The 23,175-nt window shown below is 36.3% G+C and overlaps 1 protein-coding gene across 1 annotated transcript in view; it reads right to left on the bottom strand.

Annotated features, from left to right (window-relative positions):
- TM9SF3 (transmembrane 9 superfamily protein member 3) overlaps positions 1-23,175 on the bottom strand; it is a 55,247-nt gene that overhangs the window by 4,570 nt on the left and 27,502 nt on the right. Inside the window, exons 6-11 of the mRNA XM_069846779.1 lie at positions 22,834-23,000; positions 21,634-21,859; positions 15,784-15,992; positions 12,377-12,523; positions 9,234-9,317; positions 1,220-6,426 (exon numbers count right to left, since the gene is read on the bottom strand). Coding sequence (XP_069702880.1) covers positions 6,282-6,426; positions 9,234-9,317; positions 12,377-12,523; positions 15,784-15,992; positions 21,634-21,859; positions 22,834-23,000 — 978 coding nt within the window. The 3' untranslated portion in view covers positions 1,220-6,281. The remainder of the gene's footprint in view (positions 1-1,219; positions 6,427-9,233; positions 9,318-12,376; positions 12,524-15,783; positions 15,993-21,633; positions 21,860-22,833; positions 23,001-23,175) is intronic.

Consider the following 23,175-nt stretch of genomic DNA (forward strand, 5'->3'; position numbering starts at 1 on the left):
AGCGCTATTTAGCAACCACAGCCAATTTGATGCTCTTTAAAAGACGCGAAACGAATGCATCAAGTGGGCGGTGACTAGGAAAACAAGTGAATGTTTTGCTGGTTTGTTGCTTTTTGTAGAAAGGAAACAGCCGGATTCTATTTGTATATAGACTACAATATAGTGAAAAAAAAATTAAGCAAAAAGAAAAAAAAAACGTGAGGGGGCTTCTGTTGTGGGATTTGCTAGGGGAGTCGACAAGAAATTGGAATATGCATAGCCTCCATAACCTAAAATAATTCCATTTCCCATCTCTCTGTTTACAAATGGAGCTCGTAACCTACTCATTAAAAATATTGTGTTGTCATGTGTAGAACCCTGCCAACGGGCTACAACATTCCAGAATTTCAATGATGGTGTAGACTACATATTGCCTGTATATTCACAGAAAAGAAACCTTTTCTATTTCGATAAAGTTCGGCATCATTTCAACCAGGTGATTGGACGGGGATGTGAGCAGTCTGTACAACCAATATTAGGCTACTCTTGGAAATCCTGACATGGCTGAAAATTCTCTCTGGATTTCAAATCGTTCCCTGTTTGAAGTTTGGGGATTTATGAGACCCTGCCATAACAAAGCAATTTCATACGTAACATTCCTAACTACTCGGCAAATAGTTGATTTGTGGACCCTAACAAGATAACCCAAGACCATCTGAAAAATTCCAACAGCATAAAATCTCAGCATTATTAGAACTTGGTTAATAGGAGAAAGTGAAAGGTTTCGATTTGTCTGTCTGCATATAGGCCTATTTGTTTCAATTTTTGAAAGTAACGAAACACACGAATCCTTACTTAACCTAAATCTTTGCTCAAATTCTCTGTCATTATACATAAAGACAATTCATGTCCATCATGGAAACGCCTTCTTCTTAATAATATTTTTTTTCATTCTAAAATTTCTTCATCAGAAGAATCCATTATGTCGAAAACAATATTGTTACGCTATAACTATTTACTATATAATTACAGTAACTGCATTACAAACAGAACAACATAAATAGCCTACTTGATCGATGATCAGTGACTTGACCAGCAAAAATCTGTTGATCAAATCTGATGGAAGACTGATCTCCGATCAAACACTGATTGTTCTTTCTGCAACAGAAATAGAACTGATGGCCAATCAAACCCTCCTTGATTGCCAATCATATTTTGATCGGTGTTTCTGCAACCGGGCCTATGTAATTTTTTTTTTACTTCATTTCATACTCTTCAATGTATTTTCATCTCATGTTTCTCCGAACTCAAATTATCATTGTTCCATATTCTCTCCGCAATCATATTGTATTTTTTTAATTTAACCTCTGCTTTGTATTCTGGATCCTACTGGTCAGCCGTAGATTTTGGCCAGACGTCCAAAATTGTGGAATTTGTGTGTGTAAACAATTAAGGGCTAGTGCACTACAAAAGTATTTATCTTTTGATGAAATGCTATATTCAGTTTAACAACATCCATACTAGTCAGACCATCTTTTTGCCTTGAGAAAAAAATCCAGACCTTAGTGAAGCAATATAGCAATATACACTAAAAAAATATACAAAAATGTAGGCTAATAAACTTGTCTTGGACACATTTAAAGGTTAGCTAGTTAGTATCTTGCATATCAGAATCAGTCTAACAACATTCGGCTCAGTGTTGTTAACATTATATTGCTGATTATTAATACTTCAACTAATATTTAGAACAAGAGCGTGCCATGTCTCAAGACAACCCTGCTTACCCCTGACAAACATGACAAGACATTTCTTCTCACGAGTTCACAGCACATACAGTTCAGTTTCACACAGGAACTGGAGGGAGGGCAACACTCATCCACCTATCACAGGGATGAGGAAAAGTGTGTGAAGTCAACCATCAACCACACTGGTTCATGCTGACCATCTCTTCACTCTAGTTGCGCTAAGCAGAACTACTTCAGTTTTCCTTTCCTACAGACTTCTATATATATATTCCTTAAGAAATCACAGTAAAGTACAAAGTTTGATAATTCAATGAATCTAAGTGTTATGAAATTTTTTTTATAATTCAATGAATCTAAGTGTATGAAAATTCATCAGAAATTATTCTGAAACCCTCTTCATCTCAACCCCCTCACTGATTATTCCAGCCAAAAGCCATTGCTACCAGTTCCAACTTCAAATATATTTTTGTATAGTCTGACAATAACAACACCCACAATAATGCAAAAATATAAGAAAGAGAGGTGCTTAGTTTGCATAGTGGTGCAAATTCTCTGCAAACTTACAGTTTCGTGTCTTCAAACACTCACAAAAACTACAGAATAATTCAAACCATTTTAAGACAATTTCATTTACAAGTCTGTGTCCTTAAGTAAAATGTTTATAATTACAATATCCTATTTTTTCATCTTCCATGTTCTCTTCTCCATTTGACGCCAATAATTAAACTATATCCACTAACAATATTTTGACTATAATGTGAGAATGCATACTACTAGGCAATCAGATAAAGACTGATAAAATGAAAAAAGAAACACAAGAGAATTCCAATTTGTGATAGATTGACAATCTAAAGTAACAATCTTAAGACCCATACATAAATCAGGGCATGCAGAAGATAATATGCAACATATACGAGAAAATTGCTTATGAAGAATCATATCAGTATGATGCAACCATAACATTGTCATCAGGTGAAATGCCGTTAACCCTCCTGCTATCAAGAGGGATAATAGGATTACGCCACTAAAAATTTTTCAATCTTATTTTCACATTTCTCCATATTTCTTTTTTAAATTTCATGTATTTGTCCACTATATGCCTACTAACAATCTGAATTGAGAATAACATACATAATTAATCTACTTTATGTTGAATAACTCTTCTCAGGTTCTCAGCCAGGTGAGTTGGAGAATAGCTTCCAAGCTTTCGACGGCTAGCTCTGCCATCTTCTTCAGGGAATGAAGTGATGCGATGTGGTCCCACATCACTTCATTCCCTGAATAAGATGGCAGAGTTAGCCATCAAAAGCTTGGAAGCTAATCTCCAACTCACCTGGCTGAGAACCTGAGAAGAGTTATTCTACATCAAACGCCGGGAAAGCTCACGTCATACACTACTTTAAGTTGTAATTCACATTATTCATGTAGGGTGATCTTGTTACCCCTCCCCCCCTTGGTAGACTGTGTCGTGAAAATTTCAGGATATAAAATTCAACCTGTAGCTTAATTTTTTTTTCATTTCTTAGTTAGACTGCTTCCAAATTATTTTATTTTGTGTTATTTATAACAATTTTTATATTGTTATTTATATTATCATGACCTTTTATTCTCAATGGGTTTCCTAAAAGTGCACTTCCAATGATTTCTAATTTATGTTAGAAATAATTATTAATGGAGCCTCTTACCAAGATGCTAACTGTAGTATAGTTGGCGCTCGAATATTTGAATTTCAAGAAAGAACTAAAATTCAATTTATTTATTATTAGTATTATATTTTTATTTATTTATTTGTATAGCTTCAAAAAACTTTTTTTTTTATTATTTTTCTATAAACAAATGTTTCTGAAATGCTCTTGGTTATATATATATATATATATATATATATATATATATATATATATATATATATTTAAATTTAAAGAATTAACTGAAATGATTTCCAGTGTATGTTACATAGTCCCGTCGCTCTTATTCCCGGTAGCCAATCACGTTGCAGGTCGGCTACATTTAAATGTGTGCATCTTGTCATTCGCTGGTGATGATGTAATTCACTTCCTAAGGCTCGATAAATACTTAATATTATCGCCCGCCATTTTGGCTCTTTCGTCCGCTTTCGTAGAAAACACACGAGGACGTTATTTGCCGCTCAATTATTTGCTCAATTACAGTGCGTTTGATTTTATATCACAGGACCTATGACATGATAATGTTTAACGGTGCAGCAAATAGATTCCTCGTATGGTAGCTCGGCAACGAAAGAACAAAAATGGCGAACGATATTACCGACTTAGACTTTATGGAGCTTTCACTTCCTAAGACGTAAGCAAAGAGGAGGAGTCATGCCGGAAATAACAGCGACACGACTATAGTACTGTGACTTTCAACGCTTGTAAATGTGTTTTCTACTATGTCAAAACTATATAGTAGCATTGAGCAATTTGACTTGAAACGGAAGGGAGGCGAATTTAAATTTACTGTCTATGTTACCTCGTAGTGTCACTGGTAACATATCTAAAGTTCATTAATTTTTGTATATCTAAGTTTTCAACAAGTGGAACAGGACTTTTTAAAAATAGGTTCATTATTTTACATTTTTTTTATTTTTTGTAAGTCTATAGTCCATAATACATACATTGTTTATATTCCGAATGCTTAACAAAGATCAGTATATGATTTTGATGGGGGGGGGGGTAATTTTATTACCCTCTTTGGTAGTAGTAAGTTGTAAAAAACCTTGATATCAGGAGAGTTAACAAAGAGCAACATCATCTGGTATACTAATGGCTGCACAGTGAATCAACTTAGTGGGGCTGAAATGTGGGGGCTGGGCCCCAGGGGAAAGATATTCCTTAACCTGGGCAGCTTGCTAGTGTTCCAAGCTGAAATATATGCAATAACTGAATGTCCGAGAATATAGAAAGAATGGACCAAATGATAAACTGTGGTTAATTACTCTTAAATTTCACTCTACCTCGGAAGATGACATTCCACATAATTCTACAGCTAATATATTAAACAATTAAATTAAGTGACTTGTAAACCAGTACATGTTCAGAACAAAGTTTGGTTAGACCAATGGACCAAATGATAAACTGTGGTTAATTACTCTTAAATTTCACTCTACCTCGGAAGATGACATTCCACATAATTCTACAGCTAATATATTAAATAATTCAATTAAGTGACTTGTAACCAGTACATGTTCAGAACAAAGTTTGTTTAGACCGGACACAGAATCGTTTTCATGGAAATTATCGTTTCAGTTTGTCTTATAAATAAGTAAAATGTACGAGTTTTAACTCAGTACTCTCTGAGACTAGAAAAGTCAATGCTTGGTCTGTCAGAAAAATAACAATAGCAAATTGAATGCTTCAATCACATGAAATTCATAAAAGTACAACAAAATGCATAATTTTCTACTATATCAAAACTACTGGACGAAAATATAAATTTCTTCAACTATGAAAGTCTACATAAAAAAAAAATTCTATACTACTTAATGCTATCATAAGTAAGTTATCTGCAAGTGTTTTCACTTTATACAGAAAATATGAAAATATTTTAACAAATCAACCTATTCCTGTGGAAACGTGAATAACATGGGCTGAGATGAGGAGGGTCAGCTTGCCATTATCGTGTTGATACCCAATCTTCCCTACAGGATGATACACAGCTGTTGCTACAGGAACATTTTTAAGGATGAGAAACTTTAATAATGTCCAGGCTGCTTAAATAAAACGCAGTCTTTTGCTCACAAGGGAGATGATGTATCATTAAGCTACAAGATGACTATTCTCGCTCATCACCAGACAATTTCCCTCTAACAGGAATGCTATGTAAACGAACAGAATGCCACTAAAATCAGTATAATAAATTATTTCAGGTTATGGATTGCAGCCCAAAGATCAGAAAAACACTGTGCTAATGCAAACAGAAAAATTTGGTGATAAACAAAGACTTACAACAAAGAAACAGCAACTTTCAAGTAGCACTGTCTCAGCTCTGCACCTCGTAGTAAAGTCATCATCTTCAAATCTTACACAAAGCCACTTCCTCTATTTCATAGTAACACGTCTTCTATTCACAAAGTTATTTTTATCTCCAAAATAAAAAACTGAAAGTCACTGTTTTACTCTACCATTTCTCACCATCCACTGGGTCTTAAAACAGTACACAACATAAAAATATTTACATGAAGTGGAAATCGAGAAAAATCTGCAAATCAAGTTATCGATACATCAACGACCTTTTCAAATTTCTAGCTCAAGAGATTTGTGCATCACCTAACGAAAGTCTTTTGTCTCGTTTCCTCTACGTGAGGAAAAAGTGAAATTTAACCTTGATTATGCTCATCATAATATATAACAAAAACAGACTTTCCCCGACTAATCTTGGTCTCCACTGTCGCGACTCCCTATGCATTCACTTCTGTACACAACATCATATTGTTACAAACTAGGTACCTCACGGAGAAATCACCATCATAAAAACCTGAACTTTCATAAAACACCGACACACGCACCTACTTCAAGTCAGTTTTAAAACCACTGTGTCAGTCTAGTCTATCTTCACCGTTGAATAGATCTTCCGGACAAACACACTTGTGCCCACATAGCCCACGGTGCCGCACATGATGCCGAGGGCCAAGCTGAATAGAGCCATGTAGCCGAAGTAGAAAGCTGTCTGGAACAGGCCGTACATCCTGCCAACACACAATATCTGCTCAGCAAGTCTCCACATTCCAATCTTTACATACTGCATTGATCCATGTCAATAACTTTCTCATTCCCTTTCGTTCTTTTACTGTCAGAAAAAAATGTTGTCGACCCTCAATAAAGTCATTTTTCTGTTCCTTCTTTATAAAGCAACTAGCTTAAATTACCCGGCGTTGCCCGGGTTTTAAATTTTGGTCTGTTTCTAAATAAACTGTTTGTTAGACTTATCGGAGACCTCGGCAAGGGAACTACATAAAACCAAAACGAACCATATTTACTTATGTTTTCTCCTCCCTAGTGACGAATATTAAAGAAAGTGCCACTAATATCCAAAGAAACTGACTAATCGAAATAATTCCATCTCACCTATGAATAGAGTTTTAACAACATTAAGACCTTATGCTACAGGGATATTTAAGATATTTAACATTGTCATTGATGATAATATTTATCGTACCACGGCATTATGCATTATTAAGCCTTTCTGCCCACAATATATTTAATTTCCTTCAAGGCCAAACTACAATCTGTAATGGATGGATTCTATCAAATACATGGATTTCAGGGTGTTTTGCAGAAACAGAGACTATACTCATCAGAATTCACTCTCCTGGAGAAGGCAATGTAGAACACTACCACAACAGAAAATCATATTTTTCTATAATTCTTGCAATATTATAATATTGTAATATTATCACAAATATTACTATAACTTATAATAATTGCTTAAAATCGATTGGCTATAATAGCAATACGTGGGATAAAAACATCATCTTCTTTCGTTTTTCCAGTTAATACTGCCACTCATATTACGTTTCGCATGAGTTTTTGACACAAATTCTTGTTAGTGCATAATTTTGGTGAGTCAATATTTCGCAATAGTAGGTCTACTATGGCTATTCAATATTAAGTAAATTATGTGGTAGCAATTTTTGTAGTTTGAAAGAATTCTAGAATTCAATTGGATAAAACAGTCTGCTCACTATCTACAAAACTGCATCGAGAAATTCATAATACGGTCCTGGACTGCGTAAAGATACTTATTGCATGAATTATCTAGTTTTAGCCTTCATGATGTGTAACAACAATGTAATTTAATTTCGTGTTAAAATTTCCAAGGCCTCGTGAAAGTCTATGTTGAATACAACAGGCAATAATAAAGAACAATTGACTGTAGAAGATTTTGCATTTTAATATAATACATGAATATTTGATCTATTTATTTTTATTTTTTATATATTGAATTAATTTAACTTCCATTTGCACAATTTTAATGTAGCCTATGTTCTTCTCCTGGTTATGAAGGTTAAATGTGCAAACTTTGGCACATATCGGTCAAAGCGTGTAGATTTGTATAGAGAACACACACACACACACATATATACATACATACATACATACATACATACCCACATTCAATTTTATATATTAAGATATCTGGAATACATTTCACAATGAAAGCATGAAGATTACCCATCTAAAAGTGGGATGAAGCAGAAGATCATAAAAAGGAGAAAAAAATATGTTTAAAGAAAGATGACATAATAATAATAATCACATTATTAAGGAATGGAGATTGAAACCACATGGAAGTATACCGATAAGTCGTTTGTCCCAAAAGATACTTTATTATTTGCTGATGATAGGCCTATTGTGTTTATGGCAACTTCAGAAGATAATTTACAATGCTTGGTTTACAACTTTAATCAAATGGCAGAAAGTTTCAATATGGAAATTTCAACTGACAAATCTTAAGTGATGGCTTTTTTAGGAAAGGAACCAGTCTGTAGCAAAATATGCATCACTAATAAGATCATTGAACAAGTCAAAAATTGTAGTTATCTCGGTTACCAAATTTCATATGAAGAAGAAAAGGATATGAATGAGAAAATTATTATATTCAACAGAGCAATGTGGATAATTAATCAGATATTCAAACCAACCTTAGTACAAAAACACACGCGCACCAGAATTTATAAAATATTGGCCAGACTTATACTCTGTTTTGGTAGTGAAGCTTGGACGATTCATAATATTGATTCACAAAGATTAACGGCGGCAGAAATGAGATTCATGCGTCGTACAGCGGGATACACGAGAATGGATCACATTAAAATTTTGATATTATGAAAGAACTGCAGATTGAACCGATTACGGAATATCTACAGAAATACAGACAAAACTGGAGATCACATGTCATCAGAATGCCTCGTTCTAGAATTCCACGCCAAATTTTAAATTAGGCCCACATGCAAGGATGATGATGATGATGATGATGATGACATAATAAGCTAGAGAAAAAAAAAACCTGATGAAAGAATTACAAAACAGAGGCATATGGAGATAGTAACCAAATTGCGAAGAAGCTTCAAAGAAATAAAATGAGGTGTTCTCTGGAACAAGAACTTAACTACAAAAATCTTGAATTTGAGATACAGACCATTAAATATTTTAGATCTCGTATAACAGCATTGTGCAGATCGATGTTCAAATGTTTCTAGAGGGTGCTGTGTTTGTTAGAGGGAAATATTATTTTGTCAGCAGGGATATGTGTTATTAAGGGTTCAATACATGCGGAAATAGAAAAACGACGTAACAAACATTAAGCTGTTATTCCAGGGAATGCCTCAATTATGAATTTGTACAGGACATTAGAATAATAAAGATGTGTGCACTAGCTGCATGAAGATACTCTCTCTCATAATTTGTTTACTACGGTCCACTTTTGAAATTTTACTTACATCTAATCTAGGAGCAGAAGTTAATTTTAGTGAAAATATATGTATCTACTTACTTAGTTTTAAAGAAGAAATAGTAAAAGGAATACATGTAGACGTAGCCAGAAGTTGAAGCTGCAGCCAAGAAACTTGTCCATTGCCTGAAACAAATGAAGCAACTTGTTAAGATTCGTATTTTAGTACTTAGTATTTATTTATTTAACCTGGTAGAGATAAGGCCGTCAGGTCTTCTCTGCCCCTTTACCAGGGGATTACAACTATAATATGAAGAATAAAATTACAATTAATATTAAATTTACAATTACAATTACAAGTAAAATTATAATTAATATTAAATTTACAATTACAAGTAAAATTACAATTAGTATTGAAATTACAATTACAATTACAATAAAAATCAATTCGTACAGCAGAATCTGATTTCATGCAATGACAAAATTCCACTTACTAACAGTATTCATCATACATTTATGAATAGATTTTCTGTGATATATATTCAATGTCATAAATGCTGTAATACATTTCATTTTCAAAATATTTGAAACTTAAAATAATGCTTTTATTTCTGAAAATAGCATTACCTTACTTCTAGAAGAGAGTCGAGATAAATTTCGGATTGGAAAGACATGGGTTCAATTCCAGATGGAAGGAAGAGGATTTTACTGTCATAACTGTCTAAATAACTGTATGGCCTACAAGACTGTCATAAAATTAAGTACTGGAAGAGGGGGTATTCTTCCAGGAACCAATGTATGTATAACATGATACTGATTACTTTACACTGTCATCGTACAAGCTAGTCAAGTGTTACATATCCATATTTTCTTCTTTTGTGCATAAGTAGCAATTAGAAGAAATTAATGAACTAAGTCTATGAAAATTATTAATTAGTTAGGCAATCCTGACTAGTGAGCAATCTGAATAAAGCTGCAACATATTTCCTAACTAGACCAGAAATTAATTTCAAACCTCTCGCAAAATTTTATTTTCGGCTGTTAAATTGTGCTGGGTAATAATTGACACTAATTTTCTTTTTCATAATCCATTTTTATAGACCCATATGGTTTTAGTATTTTGATGTTATCTTAATTTAAATTCCTCTTTTTTTTTGGGTGGGGGGGGGGGGCCTAACATATCAAGCTATTTCATTCCACAGTGGACTGAGATCCAAACACATTTTGGAGTGACGTGTAAACAGCTTCAAACTTGCTGTCGAAATCTGTTTTATTTTTTTTTATTTTAGGTTATTTTAAGACGCTTTGTCAACATCTTAGGTTATTTAGCGTCTGAATGAGATGAAGGTGATAATGCTGGTGAAACAAGTCCGGGGTCCAGCACCGAAAGTTACCCAGCATTTACTCATATTGGGTTGAGGGAAAACCCCAGAAAAAACCTCAACCAGGTAACTTGCCCCGACCGGGAATCGAACCCGGGCCACCTGGTTTCACGGCTAGACGTGCTAACCGTTACTCCACAGGTGTGGACTCGAAATCTATTTTCCAATAATAAAAATTTATACACAGAAAAAAAAAAAAAAAAAACTGTCCAGCCCCTTCATTGTTCAAAATAGAGCCATCTCTGCAAATCTGCATCCAATCATTTCGTGTTATTTCTTTTTCAAGTAAACCCTCCGTAATTTTGCAAAAATATTTATATTTTACAGTACATTCATCGACATTTGATGAATGGAATTGTAAATACTAGTAGTGGGGTTTGATTTGGAGGCCTGTGATTTAGTAGCTGTGACAGGTTTGTTGCTGGTTCTGACTGTGACTGTGGTTCGAAAATCACAGTTCCAAGAAATTGCCATCTCCGACCAATACTTAATTCATAGCTGATGTACGTATATGATTCGCCAAATTATTCGTGAACATTCTTGGTCATAAGTGCCCACACATCACAATAACACTGCTAATCGCATATCATCTAATCCAGGGCCAGGAAACAGTTACTTACAGAGAGCTTAGCCTCTCCCCTTACCTCAGTTGCTATTATGCAGACTGCTCTATTTACAATGCGAGTTTGCCACTCCTGGCCTAATCAATATTACAGTATTGATATAATCCTTACCGCACCAATATTTCAACTCACAGAACAGCAATAAACATAAACACCTGTCAGCTCGTGATATTCACAATCTCCAAGAATTATCCAAATACAAAAATTACACTGTGGTGAAATTTCCGTTATCTATCAAGGCTGGTCCACAATAAACCAGTAACGAGAATGGAAAACGAAGAACGTGAATGTGAAGATTTTTGATTCACAATAAACCGAGAACAAAAATTGCTATGTATATTCAATATGTATCTCAATAATGATATTATATAAAGTCGATATTATGCATTCTGATGTTATTTTACCAATGAAATTCTCTACTGAATACAAACCAGCCAACATAAATACAGGTTAATCAATTTCGAAATTTAAGGCACGGAATATTTACATGGTAAAATGGTCACATGTATACATAGCATATATGGAGTCATTTTACTGAATTTCTGTGTTAGTTACAAGCAATGAATGGACAAGAAATTATGTCACGGTGTCCATGCTGCAAAATATGTAAGACCAAATAGCTTTTGGATAACAACAGAATGAATCTAGTAGGCTGTGATCGGAAATAAGAACAGCAAAGTTAAAACTTCGCCAATTCTTACATTCCCGTTCCCGGACTGCAGCAAGCTTCTTGTTAACTGTGAATGCTCACATTTAAATACGTTTATTTTAACAATTTCTTCCATTCTCGTTGTTCTTTCTGTTCCCAGTTTGTGAGCTAGCCTCCACAGCGATTTTCCAGAGCTATGATGGCAAAATGCTGTCACAACCCACCTCTAGCAAATACCAAGTATGAACAAAATCTGTCCCATCATTTTGAAAGAAAATTGTGTACACAGATGGTCGGACAGCATACTGCAACACTACTCTTTGCTGCCATGGGAGGTAAAAGATGTAATTTTATGAACATTTCGAAATAGATATTTTAGTAACATAATACTACAGTACTTATATTTCGTATACACAAAAAAACTAATAAACTAAGAACTTACGACACATGAAAAATTATTTTTATAATTTAGCTGATGGAAAATCAAACAATCAAAAAGAGCTTAGAAGAATATGAGAAATAGCCAAAATAGTAAAGTGATTAAATGCTAAAATGGCACATTAGTGCTTATCATATTTCATACTAACTCACCATCGATAGTCTTCTGCATTTAGTAAGAAATACGTGCAAACAATGGTGACACACACTGTCACAATCATCAAAATGATAAATACGAGCAGCATGAACCCATATACATAGTATATCTTGTACGCCCAGAAAGACGTGAAGATGAAGTACCTGCAACAAAGACAAAAGAAACATTATCTGAAGACCCAAACACGAGAAACAGGAAGCACTTCAACAAAATACTGATGGATTTCAAGGAAAACGTCAAAAACAATTGTATAAGTTCCAGATACATAATAATGTGCATGCTTATCTCGTCAAAGCTGTAGTTCACAAGTTGACAAATAATAAAACCGTTTAAATTTACTGTATTGTTTAGGAGTTTCAAGTATGTTTCAAATTGGAGGGATGATTTTTTATACATCAGAGCCTTTGAAGAGTGAAATCATAAAACTGATAAATACAAAATCAATCGAAGTGAATATCAAAAGGGAAAATAACGTAGGATGCTGAGCTGGTACTATCAGTTTCAGTAGTGAAGATCATTACGGCACAGGCCTCCAAAACAAGTGAATAGTACTAGTTGAAGATTCAAGTCTCCAACAATCATCATTTTTTATATTATAAATTTACCATTATATGACTCGAAAAGCTACATTTATGTTGCGACATCTCTTACAATATATGCCCAAATTCTAGTAAATAACAAACCCCCACCTCTCTCCTAAGCAATATTTCTGTCTGTAAATAAAAAGGTCTATGAGGGCAGTTGCTGATGCAGGCAGTTTTTGGACGAGATACTACTCCCTATCACAGGCCTTTTTTTGTTTATATGAATGAATGAATTTAGCCTATAACATCCCTTGAGGACTAAGGCCTCCCACCGGTAGGTGGGGTAGCTTTACGAGCACACACTTAGTAGCGGGTGCCGGCACTCACTAGGCTAGCTATTTGTAGAGAGTGTTTGTTGCTCTGGGGTATTTCACAGGTTTGTTGCTATTCCAAATACAGTGTATTCACTGAACATTTTGTGTGTGATTTGTACGTTTTCTTTTCACTTCACTTTTGCACTTGCACCTATTTTGCACTATATTGCACTTTCACTGATCACTGTTGGTTCTGTTGTTGCGTCTGTATTTGCAGCTCGCTTCAGTTCTGGCACTTCCTCTGTATTTCTGCATTTACATTTATGCTGTGCTCCTCCTATCGCTGTCGTCCCGGTGCCTGTTGTTTCCACTCTCCTCTGTTCCTCGCTAGTCTCGTCCATTGGTGACCAGCTCGTTTGACGAATGAGTCCGCCCATCTGGTCTTCTGTCTCCCTACGCGCCTTTTGCCGGTCCTGGGGTCCACATGGTTGCTCTGTATATCCATTTGGTACTCTGCATCCTCGCCACGTGGCCTCCCCATTGTCATTTGAGCCCTTCTGCTATGTCATTGCGTCCTTCAAACCTGTGGTTCTACGTATGTCTTCGTTCTGGATCTTGTCCCTTAGAGATACTCGCAATATCATCCTCTCCATTTTTCCCTGGCATACTTGGATCATGTGCTTTGTCTTCCCGTTTAATGAGCAGGTTTGACTGCTGTATGTCAGTACCGGTAACACACATTTTTCTAGCACTTCCGCTTTTGTACTCGTTTTCAGGGTTGCGTCTTTCAGAATGAAGTTGAGGCTCCAGAATTTCTTCCAGGCTTGTCCAATTCTTCTTTTCACCTCTTTCTCTATGTTGTAGTGGAATGCTAGGTTTTGTCCCAGGTAAACATATTCCGGTACATATTCTATTGGTGTCCCGTAAAAATTTCACAACCTCGAGCGGGAATCGAACCTGCGACTTCCTGTTCTCCGGTCAGATAGTAGTGTTTAATTGTATATTTATTTATATTTAATGTGTTTCCGTATTTTTTTTAAGTGAAACTATTATGTTTGTCCCACCTATTAAGTGCCCACAGGTGATTGGCAATAATATTAAAACTGCCTCACACATTAAAACATGCCTTTTACTGGTTTTTGTCCTTTTTTTTTTGGCAACATAAACTATAGTAAAAAAGGTAAAGGTATCCCCGTAACATGCCATGAAGGCACTTGGGGGGCATGGAGGTAGAGCCCCATGCTTTCCATGACCTCGGCACTAGAATGAGGTGGTGTGGTCGGCACCACGCTCTGACCGCCTTTTATCTCCAGGAAAGACCCGGTACTCAATTTTATAAGAGGCTGAGTGAACCTCGGGGCCGTTCTGAAAGTTTGGGAACGAGAAAAAATCCTGCCACCACCTGGGGTCGAACCCCAGACCTTCCAGTCCGTAGCCAGCTGCTCTACCAACTGGGCTAACCGGCCGCCACATAAACTATAGTAACTTAACTAAACATTGTAATATTAATCAGGTATGTCCATTACCAATTACATATCTTATTTTCATTAACACCTCTGCAATATGTTAAATAACAAAACAGGTCTGAGCTAATAACCAACAACTAAAAATGTATTTAAAAATAGGCTTAAGGACCTTACTAATAGACGGTAATTATACACAGTATTTAAAGGGTGTAAATGATATGTTGTTATTGAAGTGTTGTATCAGTGAAGAATTACGTTGTGTCAGTGAAGTGTGTTGTATCAGTGAAGAAGTATGTCGTGTCAGTGGAGTGTGCTGTGTAAGTGAAACGTGTTCCTGTCAGTGAAGCTTTATAGTTTATAGTGGCAGTGCATAGTATTTGAACAGTGAAATGTTTTTGAAGTGTTAGTGAACTCAGGATAGAATCAGTGAAATGTGTCGTAGTTCCATTGCAGTGAGTGAGTTGACAGCGAAATGAGTGTAATTTGAAAGCTACTTGTGCAGATATGAACATATCATACTCGTGGGTTTTAGTTCGATCTTAATTTTAAGATACAAATTAGATTTATTTCAAATGTTATTTTAAGTGATCGTTTCATTTAATTTAGTATATTCCCTGTTGTTGTTGTTGTTATTATTATTATTATTGTTAGTATTAATTATTAGTATTATTATTAATTGTATTTTTAATTAATAAGTTTATTATTGTCATTATGGAGTGTAATTAGTTACCACTGCCACCGGGTAAATACCCACTGCAGTGTGAATACATACATACATACATAAATGCTATTTCTTCAAAGAATTACTGCTATAAAATGCTTTTTTTTTTTTTTTAAACATTTTTGCTATAACTACAAAAGCTATAATTTCACACCTCTATGTATAAGGTATGCAAAACATTAATTAGAATTTGAATTTCCATTATAACAAAATAAAATAAATTATCCTCCAGCCCTACCATTATCAACTAACAGCACACACCTGTTGGGTAAGCAATAAAAATCAACGTAATGATTAAGATTTAAAACAAAAAAAAAAGCAATAGTCATGTTGAGAGGTGAAATGGTGCTGACATCACCTTATTTTAGCGGTACCTACATCTCAATGAAAATTGAGCCAAAAGGCAGTACTCCTCCAAGGACAACGATGACTGCAGGCTCCATGAACCACTTCTTCTCAGGAATGGGGCGTGGGACTGCGTTGATGCGGCATGGGAAGTCTGGCTGTCCTGCCAGGTTGCGTCCCAGCACCGTGCCCACAAGAGTCAGTGGCAGTATCACAAAGATGCAAATGCACGTCACAGCGACCTGGTGAACAGGAGACACTTTCAGCTACATCACACAACAAAGCTTCCACAACACAGCATAAACATTTACTTAAGTATATGGTAACAGGAGAAGAGTTCGGGGAGAAGAAGATATCAGATGATAGACAACATTAAGCTATATGGATCACATGAGGAGACTAAGAGGAAGGCAAAAAATAGGAAAGACTGGAGAATGCTGGATTTGCAGTGAAAGACCTGCTCTTGGGCTGAACACTATGAATGGAGTTTTTTTAAGTTGGTTATTTAACGACGCTGTATCAACTACGAGGTTATTTAACGTCGAATGTTATGTTATGTTTTATTTAACGACCCTCGCAACTGCAGAGGTTATATCAGCGTCGCCGGATGTGCTGGAATTTTGTCCCGCAGGAGTTCTTTTACATGCCAGTAAATCTACTGACATGAGCCTGTCGCATTTAAGCACACTTGAATGCCATCGACCTGGCCCGGGATTTTAGCATCGATGAGATTGGTGAAGCGAGATGGTATTTGGCGAGATTAGGCCGAGGATTCACCATAAATTACCTGGCATTCACCTTACGGTTGGGGAAAACCTTAGAAAAATCCCAATCAGGTAATCAGCCCAAGCGGGGATCGAACCCGCGCCTGAGCGCAACTTCAGACCAGCAGGCACGCGCCATAACCGACTGAGCCACGCCGGTGGCTACTATGAATGGATGGCATGTACTTGACTATTCGTCATTCACCCATATGAAGCCAGTTGTGTAGACCAATTTACTGACAGAGTCATTGTCCAGGGTGCGCCATAAGAGGCTGGTCTACACTACACCCGTGATGAGATGATATGATGATGGGGATTTGTTGCAATGTCACAGGGGAACTGGAAATCCCAGAGAAAAACTCTGTGTTAACTGAACCACGAGAGTATTTTGTTTAATACTATTACCAGTCTTAACCACCACTTATACATCAGCATGTAGTTTGCAATACGCATGGCTCCAGTTCATGTCATTTACCTACTGTTAAGATGTCGGAGACTTGTCGATCAGGGCTAGAAACATTCCCAATGGAACACATTCACTTAAAGGCATTCTTAGCTTTTAGTGTACATAAATCCTATGTCTACTGTTTATACAAGAAATTACACTTGCTACAAAAACTACTAAATATATATAGTATGCCTCTATAGCAAAGCTCAACATTAAAAACATTTTATAGCACCTATTTCTAATCAATCTGGACATACAAACTTACGATATTCGACATACTGAAATTTCTCAAATAGAACTAACAACTCATAATATTACAACAATGCGATAAAAGCTTAATTTACTGTAGTGTTATAATATTTTGTTAGATAACACTATATTTTTTTATATTTCTCTTGCTGCAAAAGGGTATCTGTCAGATACAGGGAGGAGAGCTATTAATCCTTCCCATTGAAGGCTTTAAGGAACCAACCTGGACAAATACCCAATGTCCCATCCTTACCTTCCCGTGGTGCAGCTGTTAGTAAGCATAATTTTACGAGCTGAACTAAAGGGAGGGGCTATTCATCAATTAGCACTGGTCAATTTGATGAGTTAATGACTGAATTTGGTATAATTTTCCTCTATTCAATACCTAATTCCCTCTTTTCCCTTTCCTATCCAGTCCTCTGACTGAACTCTTACTTTCTTCGACCTCGACGGCATTAAGCATTCGAGGCCTAGGGGTTCATTTCACTTTCCTTCCTACCCTTCCTACTTTTCTGTTCCTAGTGCTGACCTGCTATGGCACTAAAATCGGCCTCCAGTGGCTTAAGGAGGGAAAGCTGGTGATCAACAAGATCTCCCAGCTAGATCCAATGGACCCACTGACCAACTCTCAAGGGAAAAAATGGAACTCTCTGCATCATAATCCACAGTTAATTCCCGATTTACCACGAAAATCGTCTGTAGCTGCATTTAGATTGGCAACAGGCCATAGGCAGCTTTCGAAGGGGGGCTGCGGAGCTGCAGCACCCCCAGACATTTGTGGCTCGTCTCATGTTATGTTATGAAATACATTTATTATACAGTCTCCATTTAGCGGCTCGAATTTTTTTTAATTCTGCTCTCATTGACATGCACGCAATCGTTAGTGAAGTCGCTTCCTCCCCTGGTGCTGCCAGAGCAAAGCCAGAAACAAGGACTATGAGTGAAGCCACTTCCTCCCCTGGAGCTGCCAGTCTCGTCTCGGATGCTTTGCGCGTTAGTTTTACCTCTCCCCCTGCTACCCCTCACGTGAATCCAGAGTTTCCAGGCGCTGCAAAATTTACAGCAGCTTGTCAGTAGCACGCAGTTTTAAATGCATTTTCTTTAATGTCGTGAGTATAAGAAGTGCAACAATGTTTAAGTCTGTACAATATTTACTGTCTATTCAGTTCAGTACCTTAACAATTCAGGAGAAATGTGAAATTAAGTGCCCATCAGTTGAATCTCATAATGGAAAGAGCTGCTAAACAAAATACAAAGGCTCGCATATTTTTTGCTGATTTATCCAGTATCCCTGCTTTCGTCTCTCGATCTCCACACAGCCTGTATTAGATTAATGTGTTTCAAAGACAATTCTATCAGCTGGGGCAACAAGATGGAGTTTTACAATAAGAACAGTAAATGTTGTTCATGAGAAGAAGGAGCCATTGCTAGAATGTTTTCAAACCATAATGGAATCTGAAACATCTAACAATATCACAATAAATGAGGCAAGCGCCCTGGTGCGTACTCTTGAAGATCCTGAATTCAATTTCTGTCTCAGTTTTTTTTTTTTTTAATTGATGTATCATGTAGATATATTATACAACCAACTACAACATCGCCAGTTAGATATTTCTAAGATTCAAATCTGCATATAAAAATTAAATTATGGTTTATTTAACGACACTCGCAAATGCAGGGGTTATATCAGCGTCGCCGGTGTGCCGGAATTTTGTCCCACAGGATTCTTTTAAATGCCAGTAAGTCTACTAACATGAGCCTGTCTCATTTAAACACATTTAAATGCCATCGACCTGGGCCGGGATCGAACCCGCAACCGACTATGCTACCGAGGCCACTCTGCATATCAAGCTTTGTTAATGCCATACAGACATTAGGGAACAGTGCACAGTTGAGCGGCGAGATCTGTGAAAATGAAAACCCTAAAAAGTGTCATAAGGTCGAAGGGATTCAGACAAGGGTTGCGGCAGCCAAGGAAGTGTGTGACCTCATTATCACACAAGCTAACACCTGATTCCAGTTCATAGATCATCTGATATTATATTCTCTTCTGTATCAAGAAAAATTTGAATGCTACAAAAGCTCATTTCCTGAAAATGACCTAAATGTATGTGTGAAGCTTTTTCTGATGTTCGACAAAGACAAACTAAAAACGGAACTCCATGTGTTGTATCAGAGACAAGAATTCAGAAATATCAGTGACGCAGTCAAGGTCGTGCAGTTTCTTCTATCTGAGAACTTGCAGGCCTCATTCTCAGAAGTTGTGGAATTACTACGCATAGCTATCACCATACCAATGACAACTTCCGAACCAGAACGTTTCTTTTCGTGTTTGAAGAGAGTAAAATCCTATCTTAGAAATACGATGAGAGAAGAGAGCCTGACCGCATTAGCTATGTTTTCCATTGTAAAGACTATGTTAAACAACATATCGGATTTTAATAAGAAGATGATTAAAAAGTTTGCGACCTACAAGAGAAGGCGCATGGAACTAATCTTTAAATAAGGTAAGTTGCTTGGTTTATTTTTGTATGCTGCCCCCCTGAATTCAATACCCACGAGCCGCCACTGCAACAGGCCATGATTGTTTGGCCAAACACCTGCATAGAATTTGAATATATCAGTCCCCTAACTGCCCATTGTGCAACTCAAACCAAGAAATGGATTCGGAACACCTCAAAATCTGTGCTTCAGTGGCTGACCATGATAATATCTTTGAAAAATATTGGAGTGCAAGAGGTCAAATGACTTTATTGTCAAACGCCTGGCATTAGAAAATAACAACATATTTCTCTTGGTTCTCATACAAATTGTTAAAATGACCAACATATTTCACTTCTCCCTCAGTCAGTGATGTTTTCAAAAAAATGTTTTTATTATCCACATTCCTGATGGATTGAACCCAGGTGCACAGCATTATAAGTTCGTTCAGCAATCTAGCCACGAGACTGCTGTCATGGCTTTTTACTTAAATACCCAAATCTAAAAACTAACAACTCATTCAACAACTTTACACTAATATGGGATATGTGACTTTCACAGTATTGACATTAGATGTTAATTTTAGGTACTTATAGCATTTTGTAGGGTAATATGCGTACTGTATCTTCTCTCTGAAGATTCGACAATTGAAGAAACTGAAAAATCTCACCTACAACACTATATAAAAACCAAGAAACCTGCATTAACGATAAACACAGTGTGAATATTGGTAGCATAATGCTAAATCTCTAATTCAGACGTCTCAATAGGGCCTTCTCGGAGCACTTCCTCCTCTCTCTTTTTTAATGTTAGAGTGGAACAAGATGCGGGAGCAGTTCGTGTATCTCCGGATGACGCCATTGACCGCGATTTTTGAATAGACATCTGCAACCGCTACGATTTGTCCATCTCCGAGAAAGAATGTCCTTATTATATGAAGAAATGAAAGCTTTCATATGGAAAGTGAAACTGTGGGAGTCAATTTACCACTTCATTAATCTAGAATTGTTACCTAATTTGAATCAAGACCAGTGTAACATATATAGTGAAGTACTGAAGGACTTGAGAAAAGAATTTGAGACCAGATTTAAGATTGGAATAGTTCTAATTTAAATTAATTGTGAATTTCTAAGATGTTTTGGTTATTGTTAATTACTGAAAACATTACGAAACATATTATTTAACTATTATTGTAATAATTACATTAATATTGACGTATCGTAAGAATACATACCTTAACAACAAACAAGTTTAATTGTAATTTTATTATTACTATTTAATTGAATTTTATTTTATTAAATATAGTATAAACTAAACAAAAAAAAAAAAGATACCAAAAACCATTTACTAGAAATGAAGTATTGTTGTTGTTTAGTCAACTGTCTGAAGAAAGGTCTGAACCACACAAGTGATACCAACAAGACATCACTTAAGAGGCAACTATGCCAGGAGATAATGGGGTAGGGTGGCCAGTTCCTTGTGCTTAAATAATTACGTAACATGTATGGCTGTTCATGCTTCAGATTTATTTTTACTCATTAATGTATAATTAGAAAATAAATTTATTATTATTATTATTATTATTATTATTATATTATTATTATTATTATTATTATTATTATTATTATTATTATTATTATTATTACTGCAAACTACTCAAGAAATTTTATTCCTTCCGAAAGCAACTGTCTATTGTGACAGTACAACTCAGAAGTGCAGCTTTGTCGAATTTCTCGCGCGACAGTTGCAACTTAGCTCGCTCATGCGTGTGACATGAATCAGCAATCTGCTGTCTTTGGGTATTGTGCTTATCTCTTCAGCTGACTACACTTGCTCTCTGTAACAACTTTTATACATTGGCCTTGAGACGCCTGCTCTAAATCTTTAACATGTGCAGTTAAATGTACACGAACAACGTGGATATTCAATGTTGTTACTAACCATGGTCCCAAAGGGGATGGCCCGAGATGCATGGTAATAAATAGCAATAAAGTTGATAAAGAAGGCTGTGCCACAGACTAGAGCTGGGAGCATGAAGGCAGACAGCAGCATCTGACGTATCCATATCTTGCCGCCCATACGAGCATACAAGCTGCCTCCAAAGTACCCATTCACGGGTGATGTGGCTGCATATACAAAAATCGCTGTGCTCAACAGAGAACCTCGCCTGCAAGCAAAAGAGCATGAAACACATTCTTAATCTCTCGAAGAAATTACAGTTCAAAAGTATTGGAAAGCACGACTGCTAATGGCTTCATTGCCAAATGCAACGCACTAGACAACAACAACAACAACATTCTTAATCTCAATGTGCTGCTAATCCTAGCATATATTGTTACAAAATAATTACGAAGAATTATACATCTTGATTACACAACTTTTAACACTGTATCACTTCGGAATATGTATGATAAGAACTTTCTTGTGTTAAACACAAGAACACAAAAAATACATCACACTAACATACGAAAACAAAAACACACATAAAATTGCAACCTCATTCAAGAAATTAAATTACAGCATTGCATACAGAACAAATAACACTCTACAAAAACATCTCAACACACAAACAACACAAAGAAACAAATACAACCACACAGGCGTATACAAACACAAATGTAACACCTGCAACAACTTCTACATAGGACAGACAGGCAGATCATTTCAAACACGTTACAAAGAACACACCACAGCCACAACAAAATTACAAAACACCTCCACATATGCAGAACACATCACAAATGCTAACCACACCCACAGAGACATCATCAACACAGACATGGAAATACTACACATCCAACCAAAAAGCCAGAAACTAAACACACGAGAACAATATGAAATATACAGACACACGAAAACACACCCCAACGATATTCTCAACACACAACTCAATTTCAAAACACACACACTCTTTGACTCTACACTACGAACGCACCCTCACAGGAAACAAGAGGCGCCAAGACCAACAACGACCAGTTCCGAAGATGACCGAAAATAGGTCGAAACATGTTAACAAGATACGTTAAAATTTAACATAAGAAAGTTCTTATCATACATATTACGAAGAATTATTGAGGTTTTGTCATTTGCTTCCAATACCAATAATTATCGAAACAGCAATTAAACATGTCAGTAACTCACTCTGTGTAGAGTTCTCCGAGGATGGCGAAGATTATCACACTGAGCACGACAACGGTGACTTGGTAGCCAGCACCGACCAGAGCTGAGAATAGCATCGCGTGCGATGCAGGACGGAACACATCACCATGCACCTGCTTCCACCCATATTCGTCACCCAGGTCCCGCTCCTGTATCACACAAGCATGTTAACACCACATTCAAGAGTGAGAATGAAAAAATCTGCTATGAACCTATGATCGAGTCTCCATACTTAATTCATTTGTACGGGCAATTCATATTGGTTATTTCTATGTTTTAGCCCTTTGAGTGCCAATCGCGATTACATCATGAGTTTATAATTTT

Source organism: Periplaneta americana, chromosome 15, assembly GCF_040183065.1.
Source record: "Periplaneta americana isolate PAMFEO1 chromosome 15, P.americana_PAMFEO1_priV1, whole genome shotgun sequence".
In the NCBI taxonomy this organism is placed as follows: Eukaryota; Metazoa; Arthropoda; class Insecta; order Blattodea; family Blattidae; genus Periplaneta; species Periplaneta americana.